The sequence below is a fragment of the Tetrahymena thermophila genome, assembly GCF_000189635.1.
Source record: "Tetrahymena thermophila SB210 genomic scaffold scf_8254666, whole genome shotgun sequence".
NCBI classification, from domain to species: Eukaryota; Ciliophora; class Oligohymenophorea; order Hymenostomatida; family Tetrahymenidae; genus Tetrahymena; species Tetrahymena thermophila.
This window is the reverse complement of record NW_002476433.1, coordinates 548,013-570,376: the sequence shown is the minus strand read 5'-3', so window position 1 is coordinate 570,376 and position 22,364 is coordinate 548,013. Positions and strand designations below refer to the sequence as shown.

The 22,364-nt window shown below is 21.9% G+C and overlaps 8 protein-coding genes across 8 annotated transcripts; 5 read left to right on the top strand and 3 right to left on the bottom strand. All coding sequences in view use genetic code 6, as the record gives it.

Moving 5' to 3' along the window:
- Positions 1-8: 8 nt before the first annotated feature.
- On the bottom strand, positions 9-3,299 carry TTHERM_00406610 (zinc finger, C3HC4 type (RING finger) protein; the record flags this gene model as incomplete). Its single annotated transcript, XM_001014138.2, has 10 exons — positions 9-110; positions 281-345; positions 409-985; positions 1,045-1,285; positions 1,354-1,438; positions 1,487-1,588; positions 1,637-1,832; positions 2,323-2,533; positions 2,599-3,200; positions 3,252-3,299. 10 exons carry the CDS (start codon positions 3,297-3,299, stop codon positions 9-11), a joined length of 2,229 nt encoding a protein of 742 aa, XP_001014138.2.
- A 1,057-nt stretch (positions 3,300-4,356) lies between these two features.
- Positions 4,357-5,271, top strand: TTHERM_00406600 (ARP2/3 complex ARPC3, 21 kDa subunit; the record flags this gene model as incomplete). Its single annotated transcript, XM_001014137.2, has 5 exons — positions 4,357-4,359; positions 4,415-4,601; positions 4,684-4,753; positions 4,811-4,996; positions 5,187-5,271. 5 exons carry the CDS (start codon positions 4,357-4,359, stop codon positions 5,269-5,271), a joined length of 531 nt encoding a protein of 176 aa, XP_001014137.2.
- Positions 5,272-6,638: 1,367 nt separating this feature from the next.
- On the top strand, positions 6,639-8,769 carry TTHERM_00406590 (EF-hand pair protein; the record flags this gene model as incomplete). The annotated part of the gene is made up of 6 exons (XM_001014136.1): positions 6,639-6,970; positions 7,151-7,290; positions 7,534-7,909; positions 8,011-8,354; positions 8,416-8,618; positions 8,668-8,769. The coding sequence occupies 6 exons, from the start codon at positions 6,639-6,641 to the stop codon at positions 8,767-8,769; spliced, it is 1,497 nt and encodes a 498-aa protein (XP_001014136.1).
- Positions 8,770-11,146: 2,377 nt separating this feature from the next.
- Positions 11,147-12,795, top strand: TTHERM_00405586 (transmembrane amino acid transporter protein). Its single transcript, XM_001470712.2, has one exon. The coding sequence runs from the start codon at positions 11,231-11,233 to the stop codon at positions 12,668-12,670; it is 1,440 nt and encodes a 479-aa protein (XP_001470762.1). The 5' UTR covers positions 11,147-11,230; the 3' UTR covers positions 12,671-12,795.
- Positions 12,796-14,029: 1,234 nt separating this feature from the next.
- TTHERM_00405580 (ubiquitin-like Rad60 SUMO-like protein) lies at positions 14,030-14,518 on the bottom strand (the record flags this gene model as incomplete). The annotated part of the gene is made up of 1 exon (XM_001014134.1): positions 14,030-14,518. One exon carries the CDS (start codon positions 14,516-14,518, stop codon positions 14,030-14,032), a length of 489 nt encoding a protein of 162 aa, XP_001014134.1.
- A 3,410-nt stretch (positions 14,519-17,928) lies between these two features.
- TTHERM_000405579 (transmembrane protein, putative) lies at positions 17,929-18,265 on the top strand (the record flags this gene model as incomplete). The annotated part of the gene is made up of 2 exons (XM_012797243.1): positions 17,929-18,110; positions 18,163-18,265. 2 exons carry the CDS (start codon positions 17,929-17,931, stop codon positions 18,263-18,265), a joined length of 285 nt encoding a protein of 94 aa, XP_012652697.1.
- A 559-nt stretch (positions 18,266-18,824) lies between these two features.
- Positions 18,825-20,462, top strand: TTHERM_00405570 (transmembrane amino acid transporter protein; the record flags this gene model as incomplete). Its single annotated transcript, XM_001014133.3, has 1 exon — positions 18,825-20,462. One exon carries the CDS (start codon positions 18,825-18,827, stop codon positions 20,460-20,462), a length of 1,638 nt encoding a protein of 545 aa, XP_001014133.2.
- A 980-nt stretch (positions 20,463-21,442) lies between these two features.
- TTHERM_00405560 (vesicle transport V-SNARE protein amine-terminal protein) lies at positions 21,443-22,297 on the bottom strand (the record flags this gene model as incomplete). The annotated part of the gene is made up of 1 exon (XM_001014132.1): positions 21,443-22,297. One exon carries the CDS (start codon positions 22,295-22,297, stop codon positions 21,443-21,445), a length of 855 nt encoding a protein of 284 aa, XP_001014132.1.
- Positions 22,298-22,364: the final 67 nt, after the last annotated feature.

The following is a 22,364-nucleotide window of genomic DNA, read 5'->3' as shown; positions in this document are numbered from 1 at the left end:
AAAATCATTCATTTATTATCAGGATTTGTATCTATGTATATAATACTTGCTATTTCTTAATACTTTTTATTGCTTTAAGTATCCTTTACTCTTATTATTTATTTAATTGGCTATTTATTTAAAATAAACAATTGATTTATTTATTTAAATAAATAATATATCAAATATTATTATTCAAATTAAAAAACATGTCCATATTTTGATTGACTTAATTTGCATAAAATATGAGCTTATTTAAAATATATCAATTAACTAATTAATTAATTAATAATTTATTTACCTCTCTACACAAAAAACACATGCCTGTCTTTATAGAAATATCAAGAGCACACTACTTGCAAATTCCTATTTTTAAAAAAATCAACAAGCAAATTATTAATTTTTTAAATGTTTTAATATAAAAATCACCTCCATGCCCACAATTCATAAAGACTGAATTCGGAGGATTTTCAAAACAGACTACACATGTTACTTCGCTTCGTTTATTTTTTTACCCTTCTGCTGATTTGCTTAAATCATTATTATTTGTATTTATAGAGGTTTAATTGTTTAATGATTCATTTTTGTTTTCTGAAATTTTTAAATTGTCGTTGTTGCTTTCGCTTTTGCTGCTGCTGCTGCAATCAACAGAAATTTCATTAATTTTATTTTCTTTTTATAAATTATTTTAATTGAGATTAAATTATTTAATTTGTAAATTAGCTTAAGAATTTTGATTTTGATTTTTGAAAGTGAGTTAAGTAAGAGATTTAAATTTATGTATATTTGAATTTTTAAATAAAATATGTTCACTATCTTTCTGTTCTTGTCTATCAATTTAGCTCTCACTTTAAATCTTATTTATTAATATTTTCTTTTACTTTTGTTCAATTTTTTATTTTTATTTTTTAATTTCCTTTTCTTATTCCTTTTACTTTTTTTTGTCCTAGAGCAATTAGTTTTTATCCTGGAAAGTAATTTTAAAATACGTTTGGGACATTTTAATCTATTTTATTTAAAAGTTTAATAATGTTTTAATAAGAATTGATTTAGTTTTCATTGTACCAAATATGAAGGAGGTCTCTGAGCAATTTTGGAAAAAAATTGAGAAATCTAATTTATGACTTGATGAGATTTTTAAGGGTTACTTTCATTTAATTAATCATTTTGCATATTTTGATTAATTTGAGGTTACTCAATTTCGTTAGATTGATTTTCTACATTTTACTAATTTTACTATTAAACTTTTAAAGTATTTAGATTTTTAATCATTTCTTATGGAGTCGGGCAATCAGACATAAAATATCTAATTAATTAATTAAATATAAAAAGAAATAATAAAAAGCAAAAATTTTTTATTAAGATTTATTTTACATTAAATCCAAAGAATGCTTTTTAGAAAAGATTATCATGATAAAGCCAACAATTGCATTTGTAACTAAGCTAGCAAGAATCATATCTTTTTAATAAGTTATGGTTAGATATTTAAATTTTTCTAAAAAATTACTTTAGAAATTTGATTAAAGCAAGAGTAAAACTCCAATTAACAAAATCCAACTACAAGCATATGTAGATATAAGTAATCCAGTCTCCCACTATAGGCCTATATCTATAAAATTTATTATTAGAAGAAATTCAAACTTAAATCAAAGCTTACTATTGACTATAGGATTTTTTTTCCTTATATTTTTTAGCAAATAATAAAAAGTCTATATGCAAATTATGGTTGTGAGCACAAGAATAATAATAGTAGGAACAAAAATAGAAACCCAGTTGAACTGAACAAATGAATCTATTTTAAGTAGAATCATCAAAGCCTACACAAATATTAAGCAACGAAGTCCAAATATTAACTAATTATAAATGAATAAAAGCATATCAAATAAATAAATAAGTAATAAATCTTCATAAAATTTATTTATCACATTAATTTCAATAATTTAAATATTTTATTTCTTTTAATCTTGAAGAAATATTTCACTTGCTTTTTATATTTCAAATTTATTTTCAGATTAATTTCTATTTTTTTAAATCACATTTAAATATTTTATTTTTTATAAGTTTTCAGATACATTTCATGTGCTTTTTAGCATTTTTTTTTCTTTCATAACTTTATTTTAAAATGGGTGGTTAATGAAAAAAAAAAATATTTTCCTCTATAAACATGGTAGAATGAATACTTTTAATCAAGTATCACAAAAATAATTTAAGCTTTAAGATCATAAAAAATAATAAAAATGCCTATTTTAACATTTTTATTTGCTTTAAAAAGTAAGTAAACTTTTTATTTTAAATCATTTTTTATTGATAATTTATTCATAAATCTAAATTAAGTTAATTTACGTAAATGACTTAATAGTCATCTTCTTCTGAGTCATTGTCAACTTTTATATTTCTTTAAATCCATCCCATTATGTGGACGAAAGGCCAATAAAAAATAAGCATCAAGTTAGGAAATTTTTTGATTTATGTATTTAAGTATAAAGCCTAAAAGAATAAACTCATAAAAATAATTTCTGCTATTAAGTAATTCGAGCAGAGTTTTTAGGTTTTTCTAATTTGATAGATTATTAAAATAAATAAATAAATGAGAATAAATATTAATTGTAAAAAGAATACATGTAGGCTGCGCTCAATAATAAGATAGTTCCTAAGATGATTAAATTATTTTAATTTATTATCTAAACTACAAAACTTAAGATGAATAGAATATTGATAGCAACTATTATTGTCATAATAATCAGGATTATTTTAAATATATTTCTTGAGTAATCTTATCTTTTCAGTTGCTCTAAAGAGTATAGATGATAAATACCAATTTGTTGTTGTAAATTTTAAGATGGACCTTTATCTTAATTTTAATTTTATACTTACTCTGATTATTGCATGTTACTTACTTAAAAATTAAAGTTCTACTATTGCAAATTTAAAGGCTAACTGTTGTTTTCATTGCTAAATTAAAACTATAAATCTCTCATTTATTACTATTGATCTAAAATCTCCCTATTTTGTAAATACTGATTATTCCTGCAATTACTTCTTGATGTATATTACTAAATTTAATTTTCTACATCATTTAATATATTGTCTACATCTATGTTGTTGATTTATCTCTCTGTATTCTAACTTACGTTGAACCTTTGTGACAGAAAAAAGTTAATAGATCGTTCTCTACCGTCAGGGCTCATTAACATTTATGAATGAGGAGATAGGACAGATCTCTTTTTTTAAAAGAAAGGAATTAAATTATTTATGATTAAATCCAATCTTACATTTATTTAGAAACTTGGATTGACTGAGCTAGAAGCCTCCATTAGCATAAAAACAATATTTTCAAGATTAAAAAATTAGTAGAATTAAATTAAATGATTATTCTAAAAAATTTAATTTGGTAGAAAGAAGAATAAATAAATAACTAAAATAAGGTAATAAATTTTTTGATATATTTAATTATAAGCTAATTAATTAGTATAAAACATAAATGTTCGATCATAAATTTAACTATACTAATTCTTATTTAATTTAAGTAATTTTTATTTTTCTTAACTATATAGTTTATAATAAATTTTTTACTATATAAAATAATATAAAATAGCATAATTTTATCATAACAAACAATAATTGGCAAATATTACAAACAAATAATAAATAATATTAACAATTTTAAAGTAAGAGTAACATAATGTTTTTTATATAAATATTTTTATTTAACTGATCCTTCATTAATTTTTACTTTCATATTAAAGTGTATGCATGTATGGTGTTCATTTGCAATAATTTAAAAATTAAAATAATATTTTCTTTGTACTTAAAATGACTTACAATATTTTTTTACACAAATTTTATTCTTCTTTGGTAGAATAATTTATGAAAATATAATAAATAATAAATTGTAAATATATAATTAAATTTTACTTACCATATATAAAATAATATTAATTAATTAATTATTTGTTAAAATTAATAATTGTATTAATTTATTGAAATTTATAATTAATTAATTGAATTAAATATTTTTATTAGCTTTTTGCTTGCTAAATTTTACATGCTACCTTAAAATATTTGGCATATTTAAGGTAAATTATATTACGACTAACATACATAAATAAATAGAATGATATATATATTCATAGAAATATCTGAATATTGATTTTATAAATGGAATTTAATTAGAGAATCTGATCAACCAACAAAGAAAAGAAAAAAATAGATATTAAATAATCCCATCAAAATCAATGTTGCTGACAAGCTTTCTTTTTTTGTTTGATTATTTGCGGATTATCAATTAATTCAATAGAATACAATATAATAAATAAATTAATTTTGAGTATAATTTTGATATAAAAGATATAGCAGAAAATAAGCAAAGTGAATAAAATGGTATATTAATTCAAGCAGCATAAATCTAGAAAAAAACATTATTTCAAATAAATAGGCTGAACATTCAAGTTTCAACGCAGTTAACAATGTCGAAGTAGTTTGTGGTATGGCAATTCCTCCAATTAAAACTAAAGTTTAAGGACCTGCTGCCACTATTCCATAATAGGATGTAATTGATATTATTGATGAAGCTATCAAGTTTTTCAGACCCAATTTATTATTTAAAAATTATGAAATAAAAGGTAAATAAATAAAAAAGGAATTTAGTATTATAATAAAACGATTTAAGTAATAAATTTTAATTTATTTTAATTTAATATTAAGGTCCTGGAGATGTTTTCATTATTTACATGACTGTATTCATCACATAATGCTTAAGAAAGATTGCTAACGAGTAAAATAAATAATGCAATAATTTTAGTTTAATTGCTCCTTTTATTACTTAAAATAGGGAAAAAGAAGCTAATGCTTTAAGGATGCTTATTGAAATGGCCAGATTACCCGTACCCAAGCCTAACGAAGCTGGTTTCTTTATGAGAGGTATTGCCAAAGATCCCACAAGTAATGCTGAAGGTGAAAAGTTTAGTGCCTATTTAAAGCAAGCAAAAGAAGAACTTGTTAATAGATTGATTAAAGTGTAAGAACTTAAATTATTGAAAAAACTATTTAAATATAATTGATATATTTATTTATAAAAGTCATGTTGCTTGCTTAATTCATGCTTGCTAGTGATTTCTAATTAAAAAGAAATTAAATTCTTATTTGAAATATTTTAAAGAATGACTATTTATTAACATATTTTATTTTTTAATATCCAATAATAATAGCCTATACAAAGACGGTGTTAAGTCATGGGATCATAAGTTCTGGGTTGGACTTTCCAAGAAGAATTTCATGAACCTTAAATTCTGAAAATATATACAAATTTTAACCTTTAAATTATAAAAAAATAATAATAAATAAATAAACAAACTAACAAACAAATAAACCAATAAATTGTTAAAAATAATGCTTTTTTATGTGTAATAAACAACATTTTAGAATAACCTAAATTTATATTTTATTTCTTTGAAAAATTGTTTTTGATTTTAGCAAAGTAAGTTTAATCTTTTTAGAAAAGTATTTGAAAATAGTTTTTTGCTAAAAAATTAATTGCTTAAAAAATGTTAAGCATTTATTTCAATACAGAAAATTTATCTCGAAACCAATTAAATACTCAAAAATATAAAAACTTGTTCACGAATAAAATCTTTTGTTTGTGAGAAGATCTAAGATCTTTACTAAGTTTTAAATTAGATAATACAAAATAAATATTATTATTAAATTCTAAGCTTTATATAGTTTATAATATTTATTTTATTAATTATGAAGAAAGTTTTATATCTTAAAATAAAACAAAAACTTAAAATTTATTTATTATATTTGTTAGAGTTAGCTGAATTTGCTTATATTTTTTTCAAGTTAAAATAATTTAAGGATTCAGAAATTAATCCAAATTTATTAATTAAAAAGTAAATAAATAAAATAATTAAATTTATAACAATAAATAGATGCTGCTTAATTTTTATAATTTTATAATATAGATGCTGCAATTTAATATTGACATAAACTTGCTGAACTATTTAAAATATAAATAAATACTTTATAATTTAAATCATTTTATTTTACTTAATATAGATATTAAATGTAATATCTATTTTTAATACTTTTTTTTATTTCTTAAAAATGACCTAAAAAATAAGTTGACTTTTCATATCTTTCATTAAAACCAGAGAATTTCATATAAATTAATATTTAGTAGATATTAGTGGTCTCAATCAATATAATCAAGTAAAAGTATATGAAAATTCTATTTAAAAAATTGAAGCCTAAACAAATAAAGAAGAAAAGATTAAATAAATATGGAGATGGAGCATATTTAATGGCTTATTAGTTTTTTGTTTGTTTGTTTGTTTGTTTGTTAGTTAGTTAGCTTTTGCAAAAAAAGAAAACAGAAAAATTAATTTATAATTTTTGAAATAAGATGAGAGAAAGCGAAATAAAAAGGAATAAAAAATATTAAAACTTACATAGGTAATAAATAAATAATGAAAGAATGAATGAATGAGTCATTAAAAAATGAATGAATAAATGAATTAATCAGTCAGTCAATCAATCAATTAGTTAATTAATAAACAGATATTTACTTTTCAATGATTTTGAAATAATCAATAATAATTAAAAGAAAGAATAATTAATATTGAAAGGTGAAAAAAGAAGAAACATTAAATAAGTTATAAATGGATTGGATTAATAGATTAGAGAATATTTAAAACAAGATAAAGTTCTAGTTACACGCAAAGAAAATAGATGATTTGGAGTCATTATACAGATTGATGGCTGAGTTCGATTTAGATAACTCAGGCAGACTTGAAAAGGACGAGTTTTTGAAGTTACTCAGCAAATTAGGAGTATTTTTAACAACTTAGGAACTCCGTGCAGTTTATGACACATACGACACCAATAGAGACGAATAGATCTCTTATGCTGAATTTGTTTAAATGATTAGAACTACTATTTCCGAAAAACGTTTAGCTGTTGTCAAGCATGCCTTCTAATTCCTTGATAGAAGGTTTTATTTTATTTGCATATTTAACTTATAATTTATTCATCAATTGACTATTTTAGTTAAGCAATCCTAATTCTATTTATATTTATCATAATGATATTTTATTCAAGAGCATTACAGAATTAACAACTTTAATCAAATGTGATTTTATTTTGTTAAAATTTTATTTTATTAATATTTTAGAGGCAATGGTAAGCTCGCTATCTAAGATTTAGTCTAATAATACAGATCTGAAGCTCATCCTAGAGTTAGAACTCGCCATAAAACTGCTGAATAAGTTAAGGCTGAATTCGTTAATGCTATCAGCAAGAAGAGTTAAGATGGTAATTTATTGCATTGCTAAACGATTATTGAATTTGAACCAAATTTAAAATATGTTTGTTTAGTTGATAATAAATCTCGATAAAAGAAAAGTTGATTTTTGTTAATAAAATAAATAAAAATAAGAAAAAAGATATAGATGATTGATTATGAAACTTACTTATTCAATTAAAATCCAAACATAAATAACTAATTCTAATATATCAATTTAATTATTTAAATATTTATTATTTTATTCAATCTAGGCTAAACTATCAATGAAAACGAGTTTTTGGAGTACTATGCTGATGTCAATGCTACTTTACCTAAAGAAAAGGAAGAATACTTTATTGATATTATTTTAAGCACTTGGGGTATTACTTCTTCTGTTGATTATGTTTCTCCGGAAAGACTCAATGATTTGGAATTAATCTTATATGAAAAAATCAGACAAAAAACTCTCCCTGGAGAAGATGAAGGCAGAACTGTTTATCGTGCTTTCAAATACTTTGATATTGCTGAAAAGGGAGTCATCGACATTTCTTAATTCAAGGCAGCTTTAGAAAAGTTTGGATGCGTTTTCGATGATAAAGAAATCCATGCCCTTTTCAGTAAATTCGATGTCAACCGTTCTGGAAAAATGTAAAAAAATAAATAGCAATCAAATAAATAAGCTTTTTAAATTTTATACATTGTTTATTTTTACTGACTTAAATTAACAATTAAATAAAATTAATATATAGATGCTATGACGAATTCTGTGGAAACTTCGCTAGATTGGGAAGTGGAAACAATCCTAATGTTAACCCTGTCTTTAAGCTAGCTAGAGAAGTACCTTCTCCTATCATCAATAAATTAAATGCAGACCTTAAAAAGCAAGGACCTTTTGCATTCAGATCTCTCTCCAAAGCTTGTTAGAAGGCTGATACTTTCTTGAATGGCTCTCTTTCCCATGATGAATTCAAATGGGTCATTAAAGAAATTGGTTTCTCACTTACAAAAACCGAATTCGATAACTTATTTAAATTCTTTGACAAAAATTATGAAGGAAAAGTTATTTATTCTGTCTTCATTGACTTAGTAAGAGGTAATTATTATTTAAAAAAGAATAAATAGGATAAAAATATTATTTTATTAATAAATATTAGGACAATAATCTGAAATAATTACCTAATCTTTAAGCTAAGGTTATGATGCTTTAGCATCCAATAACGGTGGAAAAGTTACTGTTGAATCAATAGTTTAAAGATATAATCCCCTTGCAATTTAAATTATATATCCTACAAGAAAAATTGCATAGGATCTCCAAAGAGAGTTTGTTGCTGAATGGGGTGGAAATCTATAATAATAAGTAAATATTAAATATATCTTAAATTTTTTTAAAGCATTCTTTTTTTTAGGTTAATAAAAACGCTTTCGTAGAGTTCTTTAGCGATGTTAGAGCCTTCTGTGATAGTGAAAGCAAATTCCATCAATATTTTTCTAATGCTTTCGGATTGTGAAATTATTGATAGTTATATAAATATTCAATTCAATATAAAATTACTTGATATTAAAATTATTCTTTTATATATTCAACTTACTCTTATTTTGTTTATTTTAACATAATAATACAAATCTTTCTTTCAAATTAATGAAGTACTTCAATATTTCAAATAATATATATATATATAATATCTATATTCAACATTATAAAAATAATTATTTCTTTTATAATTCAAAAATAAATTTTTATTTTAATTAAATAATAAATAATTAAATTAATTTATGAAATTAGAGTTAATATTATTATTAATATATATTTAATAAAATTAAGTTAATACATTAATTTTAAAATAAAAACTTAAAATGATACTATTTAAGTATTGTCTTGAATTTACATATTAAAAATATAAAAATTAATTTTTACATAAATATAAGTAAAAAGCTTTTGATATTTAACAAAATAAATTTTGATTTCATTATTAAATCCTAAAAAAAATAATTAAATGAATGGATAAATTACAAAAAAAAAAATGAAAAATAAATAATTAATTTTTATATTAAAATCTAATTTATTTTTTGATTTATTACAATTATTTTAAAAGCTTCATAAATATCTTAATGTTTTTTCATAAGAAGTTTATATTTCTTCAAAAATTATTGATTAAATAGAAAAATAATACATAAATCTACTAGTTTTATAATTATAAAAACTAATTGATAGCTATAAAATGACTTGCTATCTCTTATTTATTGCCCAGCCTTTTCAATAGTAAATTTTATTTTAAGCCAAAAGATTACTACTCTTTAACTTAGAAAATATAATCTAACAGAAAAATTAGCAAATAAATTTTAATATTTAGCTAAAATTATTGTTAAATTAATTGCTTATTTTAATTAAAAAATTAATTAAAATAAATGAAGATGGATTATTCTTTATTTAAATATTGATTAAAAATAATTAATTTTAACTTAAAAAAATGTATTTTACATATTTAAATTCATTTATGAATAAAGTGAAAAACTATTAATAAAGAAAATTTTTTTATTTTTAATCTAGTTTTGAACATAAAAATACAAAAAACTGAATTAATATATCATTCTAAGAGTAAGTTAAATATCAGATTATATAAAAATTTCTTTTATAAAAATAGATAGATATAAGTCAGTTTTCATCAAAAAAAGATTATTTAAAATTTTTATCAAATTGCAAAATTAAAAATAAACAAAATGCTTAAATTTATAAATAAATAATGAGTTGATCTATCACTAAAATGTAAGTTTAATTTAAGATTATATAAATTTTTCTTTTATAATAATCTATAAAAATTTTTCTAAATATTAAATTAAATTTATTATTTATTTATAAGGGAAAAGATGACTAATTAATATTAAAAATAAACAATCAAACATATGGATTTAGTTAATGAATGAATTGTTTAATTTTTTTATTTTTGATAAAAAAAGTATCAACTTAACTTCAATTACTCTTCAAAAATAGTCAGCCATAATTTATTTTTTAAGAACAAGATAAAATCACATCAATTTTGACCTTTTATTTACATTTTAGTTCTTGCTTTACAAATTTATTTCTTTTATTAATTAATAGCTTAATGAATTTCATTTTGTAATTTAAAAGTGATTGACGTATTTTAGCTAATTTCCAAAATTGGAGTTATTATAATTTAGTGTAAACGAGTCTTCAAATAATTATTGATCAATATTTTTCTACTTCCATAAAAAAAAAATGTCTTTCTCCACCTTTAATTATTAATTTTTTTATTTAATTTTTATTTTTTATTAATAAATTCTGGTTAAAATTAAATATTTTAAGAAGTGAAAAAAGAATAAGTATGATATTTAAATTTTTAAAGCAATTGTCAATGGAAAAGATTAAACTCTCAGTTATACTTTGGTTATTTGTTTAGAAGAAAATTACAAAAACTCATTGAATGCCTTAAAAATATGTTAAAGTACATGAATATAGCTGATTACCGCTCTTACCAATAATTTCATATTAGCTATTAATATAGTAATTAAGAAAAATAATGCTTAAAAGAAATAAAGAAATGATGAAGTAATTGTGACTGACTTGAATAAAAAGTGTATTTGTGGAAATAGAAAATAATTAAAATAAATAATTGAGTAAATTTTCAAGCAATCAATTCTTCTAATTTATTTAATTGTGAAATTTTCCGAAAATTTTATCAGATTTGTATTCTTAAGATCGATTGTGAGTATTTGGGTAACAAACAATTTTTATATTTGGATCCACAAATTTAAAAACGATAGATAGATATCACGTATGCAACTAATTCCTTCAACTTATTATGTAGTTGAAATAAATAAATAAATTATTTCTGTAAGATTATAACTAATTTTTGTGAAATTAATTCTAAAAAATAAAAAATAATAAAAGCTGCTTGTTTATTAAAAGATCAGCAAATACTATTCAATCTTTATGCTTTACAAACATTAAAAATGTCCATTAGTAATTTAGAATAGAAATAGTCCATAATTGAGGGTGAGCAACAAATGAGCCTTCAACCATTAATTTAAGAAGCAAAGATTAGTTTAATTTAGTCTGAAGGATTGATTTATCCTGCTTCTTCAGATGATGACATTAAAATTGAAGAAGAACCAAAGAGTACTGTCTTTGTAGCTACAGCATAAACCCTAAAAAGTGGAATAGGTTCTGGAGTACTCTTCCTCCCTAGCACATTCCAAGCTTGCGGTATCACATTGAGTTCCATATTCATGGTGTTATGTGCTATTGTTTGCTACTTTTGCTGGTCACTTATCAGTTAAATAATTAGATTTTAAGAAAGTACTGACACTAAAGATCCAACAAATAAGCATCTCACTTTGGATGAAGCTGGTGGAAAATTATTTGGGAAAGGATTCAAAATTTTCATATAAGTATGTACATATATTTATTCCTATTCTACTTGCTTCGGATACGCCATATTTATCTACTAATCAACAGAAGACACTATTCCAAATCACATGGTTACTATGGCCATCATGTATGCCATATATCTTCCTTTTTCCATGTATAAAAGAATTGACAGGCTCTATTTATTAACATATATTGCTTTGGCTGCAAATATAATCACTTTAGTATTCATAGTTGGCAAGTCAAGTTACATTATTGGTACAACGAATGTAAACTTTCCTAAGTTAACTCAATTCAATTTCTCATAATTACCTTTATAATTTGGAGTTTTTTCTTTTGCTTATGACATAAATGGTGTTTACACTGAAATTCATGCTTCTATGAAAAATAAAAACCAATTCGATAAGGTCTTGCAATATTATTTGACAATTTTCACAATTATGGGCATCCTTGTTGGTTTATTGGGATATGTTGCTTTTGGAGAAGACACTGAAGCTGTCATTTTTAACAATATTGGCTCTATGGATGGTGTAGGTACAGGATTAGCATTCTTATACAGCTTAGCAGAATTAGCCAGCATTTTACTTTATGTTTTTTGTGTGGTGAAATTCTTTGATAAAACTATAAATAAATACGTATTAAAAAATGCAACAAAATGTATGACTTTCTTCTAAGAATTTTTTGTAAGGTCTGTACTTTTTTTCTCGTTCGCTTTTCTAGGTCTGTATGTCACTCAAATTAACGCTGTTTTTAACATTATGGGTTGTGTCTTTTGTACAATTTTGACATATGCATGTCCTATTTTCCTTTACCACAAAGCCAGAAAAATCTAAGACAGAATATTGAATTCAAATTAGGTTCAAGATTGTGAAAAGGGCGAAAGCTGTGAAAAACCAAGTATAATTTTATTGAATAAAAGTAATTGGATCTATGTTCTTAGCATTTTCTGTCTTATTTTTGGTTTACTAGGAGGCATTTCTGGGCTTGTTAGCACAATAATTTCCTTATAACAATCTGGTTTTTGAAAAATTTTATAAAAAAATTAATAAAATATAAAATAATAAAAATATTTGTAAAAATATGAAATTCATAGTATTAAATCTACTTTTATATTTATTTATATCAAATTTGTTTAAATTTTGAAGTTTGATTGTATTTATTTTATTCATTAATTTATTCATATTTTTACTAAGTTAAATGTTATTATTTAGTCATTTTAATTAATTTTTGGCTTTATTTTAATTTTTTATAAGTAATTAAACTAAAAGTTTAACCCAAATTTACTGTCTACCTACCTTCAAACATTTTTATTATATAAGAGGAAAAGTGAGGTTTGGCGAATAATTTTTTACACCCAATTTTTAAAATCAATTTTTTAGTTAAAAAATTGATTTTAAAAATTGGGTGTAAAAAATTATTCGCCAAACCTCACTTTTCCTCTTATATTTTATTCTTTAAATTTTAAATTAGTTGTTTTTTAGATCATAAGAAATAGAGTTACATGAAATTAATTTAAATAAACTATTTATTTTATTTTTAAAAATAATTTGATTTAGAGTTTCACAAAAAAATTGTTTTAATTATTTTTAAGTAAAAGTTTTGAAAGAAAAAAAAAAAACTTTTACATTTTTATTAGAAAATTTAATTTAAAAAATAGATATAATAAAATAAGTAGTTTAGATTTATTTAAAATGAGTCTTTTATTTAAACTTTAAAAGGATTAGTAGACTTTTTTAAATTTTAGCGAATAAGTTAAATCCTAATTAATTAAGCTCCAATTAATTAAAAAAAATAAACACCAAAAATTTTCATTTTTTTTATTAAGATTACATTCATAAATAGCTCATATAATAAAAACAAACTGTAAATGTTTTTATTAATTAGTTTTTTCCAAGTTGTTTGTTCTTAATATATGAAAAGTTAGTTACAGTATGTTATAAAATTCTTATTCAAATATAGTTTAATATTTTTTTTATTAATTTATCAATTTTATATTTTCAAAAAGGTAAATACTGTCTGTCTAAATTAATTAAATTTTTTTATTTTAGATCGATTTAATGATAATAATATTATTTAAGAATGATAATAAATTGACATTTTTTCTTATTTTTTGAAATTTTTCTAAAAATATGAAAATTTAATTTCTTAATTATTGGACACAAATAAGAATTTTATTACTTTTTAACAGACATACATTCAGACAGTTTTAATTATTCAAAATTTAGTTAAAGCTTTTTTTTGAGTTTAGCTTGAGTTGGGTAACCATTTATTTTCACTTAAAATCAAATATTCCATGATTTATTTCTCTTTAATACTAAATAAAAACAGATTATTTTTTTTAGATAACCATACTACTCCTTAAGCATAAAGATTTTTCAAGAGATTCAATTTTTTTTACAATTTAATGTGTTTTACTTGCCTCCTCTTAAACTTAAAACAAGATGCAAAACATAATTTTGAGAGACATTGTATTCTGAAAGAGTTCTCAAATTTTCAAGAGATTTTCCACCAAAAATAAGTCGTTATTAATCAAATGAGATACCCTCATTGTGTTGGATTTTATATTTAATATTTTCTATGGTATCTGACTCAGATACATCTAAAGTAATAGTATACCCTGTTAAAGTCTTAATATATATTTGCATTCCACCTTTTAAGCAAAATACTAAATTCAAAGTATCCTCATTTTAGATGTCATAGTCTTTAAGAGTTTTTTGATCTAACAAACCCTATTTTTGTGTTAAGAGCTTTTATTATTCTATTGGAATACCTTCTAAATCAAATATTCTAGCCTTTATATTTTGAATTGTATCAGACTCACAGACATCAAGTGTAATTATTTTACCAAATACAGTTTTAACAAATATTTACATTTTACCTTTCAATCAAAAATTAATTGTAATTAGTGCAATTTTCTTTAGATTATTTTTTATAAAGTTTTCTATTTTTATGTTATTATAAATTTAAAATAGCTGTAAAGATTGTAAATTAATTAATTAATTTAATTAAAAAAATCAAAACGAATTAGATTAAATCCGATTGTGGTTCTTTACATAATTTATATTATTATCTCTACATTTTATAAGTACAATTTTTTTATGATAAGATGATAAAAAGATTTTGAGAAGATAAAATATAAATTATTTTCTTCTATTTTATTTCATAATTAAATAAGCGAGTATCTTAGTAAAGTGAATAGGCATCCGAAATGAGTTTTAATAAAATAAATAGTAGGTTATTTATACTATTTATTTATAATTATAAAACTTTATAAAGTTCAATCCTTTAATTTGTGATTTTAAAATATTATTTATTTTTAAATTTTAAATAAATAAATAAATCAATTAAAAGTTTAAAAGTAAACAAAGTACCCAAACAAGGAAAAGATCGAAAATTATCTGAAATTTTAATTTTTCATATTTGGAATTCATATTTTTTAAAATAAAAATTTATAATATTCAGTGTTCGCAATTTTATTAGAGAAACAAACATTCAGCAATGTTGAATAAATTGCCTAATATATACAAATAATAATATCTTATCTTATATAGCTATTTAAGAAAAATATATTTAGTGTTAGTGTATAAATCTAATAATATATAAATATTACAAAAGTTATTGTCCTTTCAAAATTATTTATTCAATTACTATCAAAATTGAAATTTTATTAGCTTAAAAAATATATTTTACTTAAAAATAATATACTTATTTAAACAAACCCACTCTAGTTTTTGCAAGCCAACCTTTTTATTTTATATTTTATGTTAATAAAAAAATCATAATTTAAATTTAAAGTGAGATATTGATATTTATTTATTTATTATCATCTTTATAAAAATTAATAAAATTGAAATTTGTAAACTTATATTAATTTTTAAAACAAGCAAGATTTTTAAAAGTTAAATACCCCAGCTAGCTCTGCTCTGTTTTTATTTTTTAATAAATATTATTTTTAATTTTTTTAATTTGTTAGAAAAAAAATACAAAAAATAATTTTAATTTTGTTTAAATTATCAAACTGAGTAAAATCTTTTTGGCTGTATTTTATAATAGATGGTTTGTTGAATTAAAAATTTAATCGCCTATCAACTTTCTTATTATTTTTTCAAACTATTTATAAATTCCTAATTTATTTATTTCTAAATAGGTTATTGATCTGAATGTGGTACTTTTTAAATTTGTATGTTTTACTTTTATTTAGATTTTAAATATTAAATTGATTGATAATAGGATTTTTTACCATAAATGTATTTTAAGGTTCATTCATGAAGTTAGTGAATGAGCTTTAATCAATTTTTGATTAATTATCTGAGAAAAAATTGATAAAAAACACAGCTGGCCCACTAACTCATTTATAATCATAAAAAAATTCTAAGAAAAAAATAGTTTCCTAAGGAAACAGAAAATTGATTGATACTTTAATGAGATATTAATCAAAAGCAAAAATATGCTGTAAAAAAAAAAAATTTAATTTTCTAATATAAAAGATAACAATTAATAACAACAATCTGAATATTTAAAAAGGCCAAATTTGTAAAAAATTATTATTTACTTTTTTATAGAAAAAACTAAAAAAAAGTTGATATAGTAGAAAGATTAGATTATGTATAAACAAAAGGAAAAAAATTAATTAGTAAATTAAATAATGATTCATCTACTTCTTTCTAAATGTTATTTTAATACAAAAGTTCTAGTATTTATGCTCTCTGATAAATCTATAACATTAAAAAATGAGTAGTCGTATATATTTTTCAATTTTCTAATTATTATGATATTTTATAGTCTTTGTTTTAACAATTTTATTTTGTTGTTTGGCAATTACAAAACCATCTAAATCTAAGAATTGCTTTAATGTTTAATTTTATCAATTTATATCCATTTATTGAATTTTGTATGGTATTATTTTAAATTCATGAACTTTAATGATGATATATATTATTATTGAATATATGATATCATTTGTTATTTATTTCAATAAATCACATTAAAATTCAAATTTATTTGCTGCGATAAACTAAACTGTCCAAATCTCCCCAAAGTAAAAGTATTGAAACCCTAAAATATTAAAAATGGCTTAGTTAAATAATTTTAGAGAATACTTTAGCAAATTTTGAGAACAGGAGCGAAAGTATTTTAAAAAAATCGCTATTTGGTTATTTTAGATTCATTTTTGTTAATTTTTCATAGGGCCACTGTGAAATCAATCAAAATTATAAATTAAAACTGTCTTGCTTGGTTTTTAAATTATTTGTCAAACTGATATAATTCATGTATAACCCTGATTTTATTAATTTCTTTTATAATTTACTAGAAAAGATGTAGTATTAAATGAATCACATTTTTACTAAAATAAAAATGAAATTTTCTTAACAACTAATGAACGTCTCCTCTTTACATTTTTAATTATGTAAAAAAAATACTTTAAATTACATGCCACCATTTAACTCTAAAAATATTATTAATTTTTAAAGAAATCGCAACCAAATTAAAACTTTGATCATACTTAGTAAAAAAAAACTACAAAATTGCTATTCATTTTTTGACAAAAATATAAAAAAGTTCTTCAGCAAGAGCATTATATTTATTTAAGCTGCATCGAAAATTTCTCACAATTGTAAAAATACCATCGAAGTAATAAAATCATGATTGTTAATTATTTAAATAAATTACAAGGAAAAATTCAAAATTGTAAATTAAAATCATTTATATGTCTTTTGAATCTACAATTCATTTTAATCAAATTATTGAATTTCTTACAAATTGTCTAAAAATACAGAATTTTCTTAACTAAAGACTCATTTTTATTGGTAATAGAATATTATTTTTAGAAAATTTCAGAAAAATATATTACTAAATAAATAAAATCAAAAAGCCAAATCTTTCAAAAATCCAAAAAAGCTCCAATTAGAAAAACTTTTGGCAGTAAAAGATTTAATTTTACAATTTTAAATAGTGTAATAAAGTGACATATTGAGTCAATTTAGCAAGGCTAATGATTAATTATTGTTATTACGTGAAATAAAATACATCGCTTTTTGAATGAAGGATTGATAATTGTCTTTAATTTGCCTACGTATGATCTTTGATTATTACATTTTAATTTAACTTTTGTTATATTCCGGTGCATAAATACTTATCATTGTAAACAGCTTCCAATAATATCAATAATTTTAATTCTTTTATATTTGTTGATGAATGACGAAAAGTAAAATGACAAAATACAATTTTAAAAGTAGATTGAGCTTAATATAATACGAGAACAATAATTGCAGATCCTAAAATTATGACGTTAAAATTGGCTGACTTTATAAATAGCTAGCTGTCACTATATTTAGAAAGTTAAATAAACCAGATTTAAAAAAATACAGTTTTAAGAATAGAAAGCATGATAGTGAGTAAGAAAAAAATATTGCTAAGATAGCTAGTTTGTAGGCTTTTGGGTATTTATTAATATTTAATGATGACGTAAATCTTTAATTAAAATTTCAAATAAAATAATAATAAAGATTTTAAAAAGCAAATTATTCAGACAATTTTTTAGTTTCATGCTAGAATTTCTCTACTCCCTCCATCCCTTCTTGTTTGTATTGATTAATTTAATTTATTATATCAAATAGTGAGTATAACCTAAATTAAAATATGAAAATAACAACGTAAATCAATAATTAAATAATATTGTTCTACTTGATTTAAGAAGAAAGACTGACTGACTGGTTCCAAAATATAAATTTAGAAATTTGGTTTACAAAATATGTTATAAATTAATTTAATTTATCTCTATTATTATTAGCCTCTCTTATAATCAATTTATTTTTCGTTTATGGCCCGCTCAATTATTTGAAAATTTATAAATTCTATTTGAGAGGCTGCTCTTTTTTTATGGAGTAGTAAACTATATAGCAAGCAATTAAGCAAATGAATGAATCATTTAATATTTAATTCATAAATAAACAATTTATAAATATATTAATTAGTTTTAGAGCAACAACGAGCGCCTCTGAATTAATTAATTAATTTTTAGATTTGATGCATTGATAAATAAATTGATAGACGATAGTTAGATAGATATAGTTAAGTTCTAGTAGTTCCTCATCTAACAATTAAATACTTTTTTGTAAGGTATATCCACAAATTTTAATTCCTAATAAATTTCATTCAGCAAATAACCGCTTGCTACTAATGCGAGAATTAATAATTCCCAAAATCTATAAAAATTTAATTAAGTCATAAATTCTTTAATCATCGATTTATTAAAAAGTTCATACGCAATAATTTCAAAAAAGATAAGCCATACTTAACTTGCCTTAACTTGAAAAATCTAAAATGTCAAATCCTTAATTGGAAATGCAGTAGTCCTAGCCTGCATTAGAATCTCCAAATCTTCAACAATAAGCATCTAAAACTTAAATGATTACAGAAAATGGCATTTCTGAAGATAAATAATTAAAAGACAAGCCATATCCAACTGGTTTGGCTTAGTCAGAAGCTATCACTCGCTATGCTTCAGAAGCTGAAATTAAGAATGAAGAAGTACCTAAAGGTACTATTTTAGGCGCTACTGCATAAATTCTAAAGAGTGGTGTCGGTACTGGTATTCTTTTCCTTCCTAGTACTTTCTAGGCTTGCGGTATCGGTTTAAGTATACTTTTCATGGTTGTCTGTTCTATTGTTTGCTATTATTGTTGGATTCTTATCACAAAAATTATCAGATTCTAAGAAAGTACTGATACCAAAGATCCAACTAACAGAAACCTTACTCTCGAAGCTTGCGGTGGTAAGCTCTATGGTGAAGGCTTTAAAATATTTTTATAAGTTTGCACATATATCTATTCATACTCTACTTGTTTCGGTTATGCTATTTTCATTTACCAATCACTCGAACCCACATTCCCTAACCATATGATAACTATGGCAATAATGCTTGCTCTCTATCTCCCACTATCTATGTACAAAAGAATTGACAAGCTCTCATTTTTCACATACATTGCTTTAGCTGCTACTGTAGTAACTTTATTTGTCATTGTTGGTAAATCTGCATACGTGATCAATACTACAGATATATAATACTCAAAACTTACTCAATGGGATTTCAGCTAACTCCCATTATAATTTGGTGTTTTCTCATTTGCTTACGATGTCAATGGTGTTTACACAGAAGTTCATGCTTCTATGAAAAATAAAAAATAATTTGACTATGTCTTATTATACTATTTAATTATCTTCACCAGCTTAGGTATTCTAGTTGGCGCTATTGGATAAGTTGCTTTTGGAGCCGATACTTAAGCTGTTATTTTCGATAACATTGGATCTATGAAAGGTGTAGGTACTGCTTTAGCTTTCTTATACAGTTTAGCTGAGTTAGCAAGCATTTTACTTTACATTTTTTGTGTTGTTAAATTCTTTGATCGTATAATTAACAAATATGTTATTAAGGATGCCACTAAATGCATGAGCTTCTTCTAAGAATTTACCACTAGAGCTGTTATTTTCTTTTCTTTCACTTTCTTGGCTCTCTATGTTACATAAATTAATGCAGTTTTCAATATCACTGGATGCGTTTTCTGTACTGTCCTCACTTATGGCTGTCCAATTTTCCTTTACTTCAAAGCAAGAAAAGTCTAAGATAAAATTTTAAATTCAGTCTAAAATGGTGATGTTGAAAAAGCAACAGAATAAGCAAAACCAAATATTGAGTTCCTCAGCACCAATATTTGGATTTATATCATCAGTGGAGTTTGTTTAATATTTGGTTTACTTGGAGGAATTTCTGGCCTAGTTAGCTCAATTATTTAATTATAACAAACTGGTTTATCTTGAAATAAACAATTAAACAAAAATAATTCATTTATTTTATAAATAAATAAAAAAAATAATTTCATCAATATTAAATTGAAAATAAATCCTTTCCTACTTACTTAACTTAAAATAAATATACTATAAATTAAAAGCTATCTATTAACTATTATTATTTATCAATGTAATATATATATATATATAATCAATTTTGTTTGTAACTAATTTTAAATCTTTAAAGACTAACTGATTACCTAAAACTAATGTATTTATTTATTTATTAAGTTTTTAATAAAAAAATAATTAACTTTATTCTTTTTCTTTTTATAACAATATTTTTAGTTAAAATCTTTAAAAAATAATTTTATACCTAATTAAAATTCATATTAAATGATAATTAAGAATATTTATTCTATTAGAAATATAATTCTTTTGCAACTTGATTAATTCAGCATGATTTTTCAGAAAAATTAATTTTTTATTGTTCTAAAACAAAGTAATTTTTAAATATATTTTTTTATTTATTTATTTATTTATTTATTTATTTATTTATTTATTGAGTAGACAGATAACTTTCTTTATATGAATGCTCTTTTAAAAGTTTTTTCAATAACATGATTGATATTTATTAATTTTCTTAATTAAGTCCTTTAAATAAATGATGTAAAGTGGAAATTAAATTTATTTTACACAAAATTAATTTTGAGATGTTTTGTTAAAAAAGTTTTGTAAATATTTATTTAATAAAGTAAATTACTTTAAATAATGAACTACTCCAAAAATATTAATATTTATAATAAATAAAATGGTATTTACAAATTATTTTTTACAAGTTTTAAATAATTTTAGATGAATAGCTCTAAATAATTTACTCATTTTTAATGTAATTTGCTTATAAAATGCATCAAAAAATCCGCTAATAAAGAATTTCTTTATAAATAAAGTATATTTTATTTTAGATTTTTTATAGATTTTTATAATATTTAGTTTGTTATATTGTACATTCAAATTAAAATAGACATTATAAATTCTCCTAGCATTTTTATGACTTAAACCTAATTATTTGAATTCCCATAATTTAAAAATCTCTTTCCTGTATTAGTGTTGCTACTACCTCCACTGTTAGTACCAGATGAAGAAGAATTCGAAGAATTATTATTACTTTTTGTAACAACATCTACATTATTTGATAGCTTTTTTGTAATGCCAGTAATATTAAGTATTAAAAGAGTGACTATCGCAATGAATATTAATACAATTAAGCATATAAGTATTTTATCTGTATATATATTCCTTAAGAATTATCTAATAAATCTTTAAGTTCTTTTTAATTCAGATTCTGTATCTTTGGCTATCGCATTTACTTGATCTAGCTTCCTTATTTAATCATCGAGTTATGCATTTATATTATCTGCCATTTCATTAAATCTTTCTACATGTCCTTATATTCCAAGGAGAGCTTCTATATCATTTTCTTATGTTTCTTTTAATCTTTGAATAACTTCTTCTGTTTGCATTTCAGAAGGGTCTCTATCGTCCATCTTTTTAATTCCTCTAAATAATCTCTCTCTATCAGTGCCCGCAATTTTCTTTTACTCAAAAGACTTTTTTAAATTTTCATATTTTGCATTTAGTTATTTTAATGATTCTTAATATTTTTATGCTTGCTTTACAGAAACTGATAAAACTTCTGTTTCATACTACTTAAGATCGCTTTCTACCTCCTTAACAAAATCATTTAACTTTTTAATACTTTTATTCCTTGAAACTGGATCTTTAGAGTCCAATCTACCTATTTCCTTTTCTAATTTTTCTAATTGAGAGACTAAACCTGCTCTCAAATCTTCTATATCAGCCATAAAAAATAATAATTTACTGATATCTTTTTTTGAATAAATAAATTGACTTTTAATTAAAAAATATATT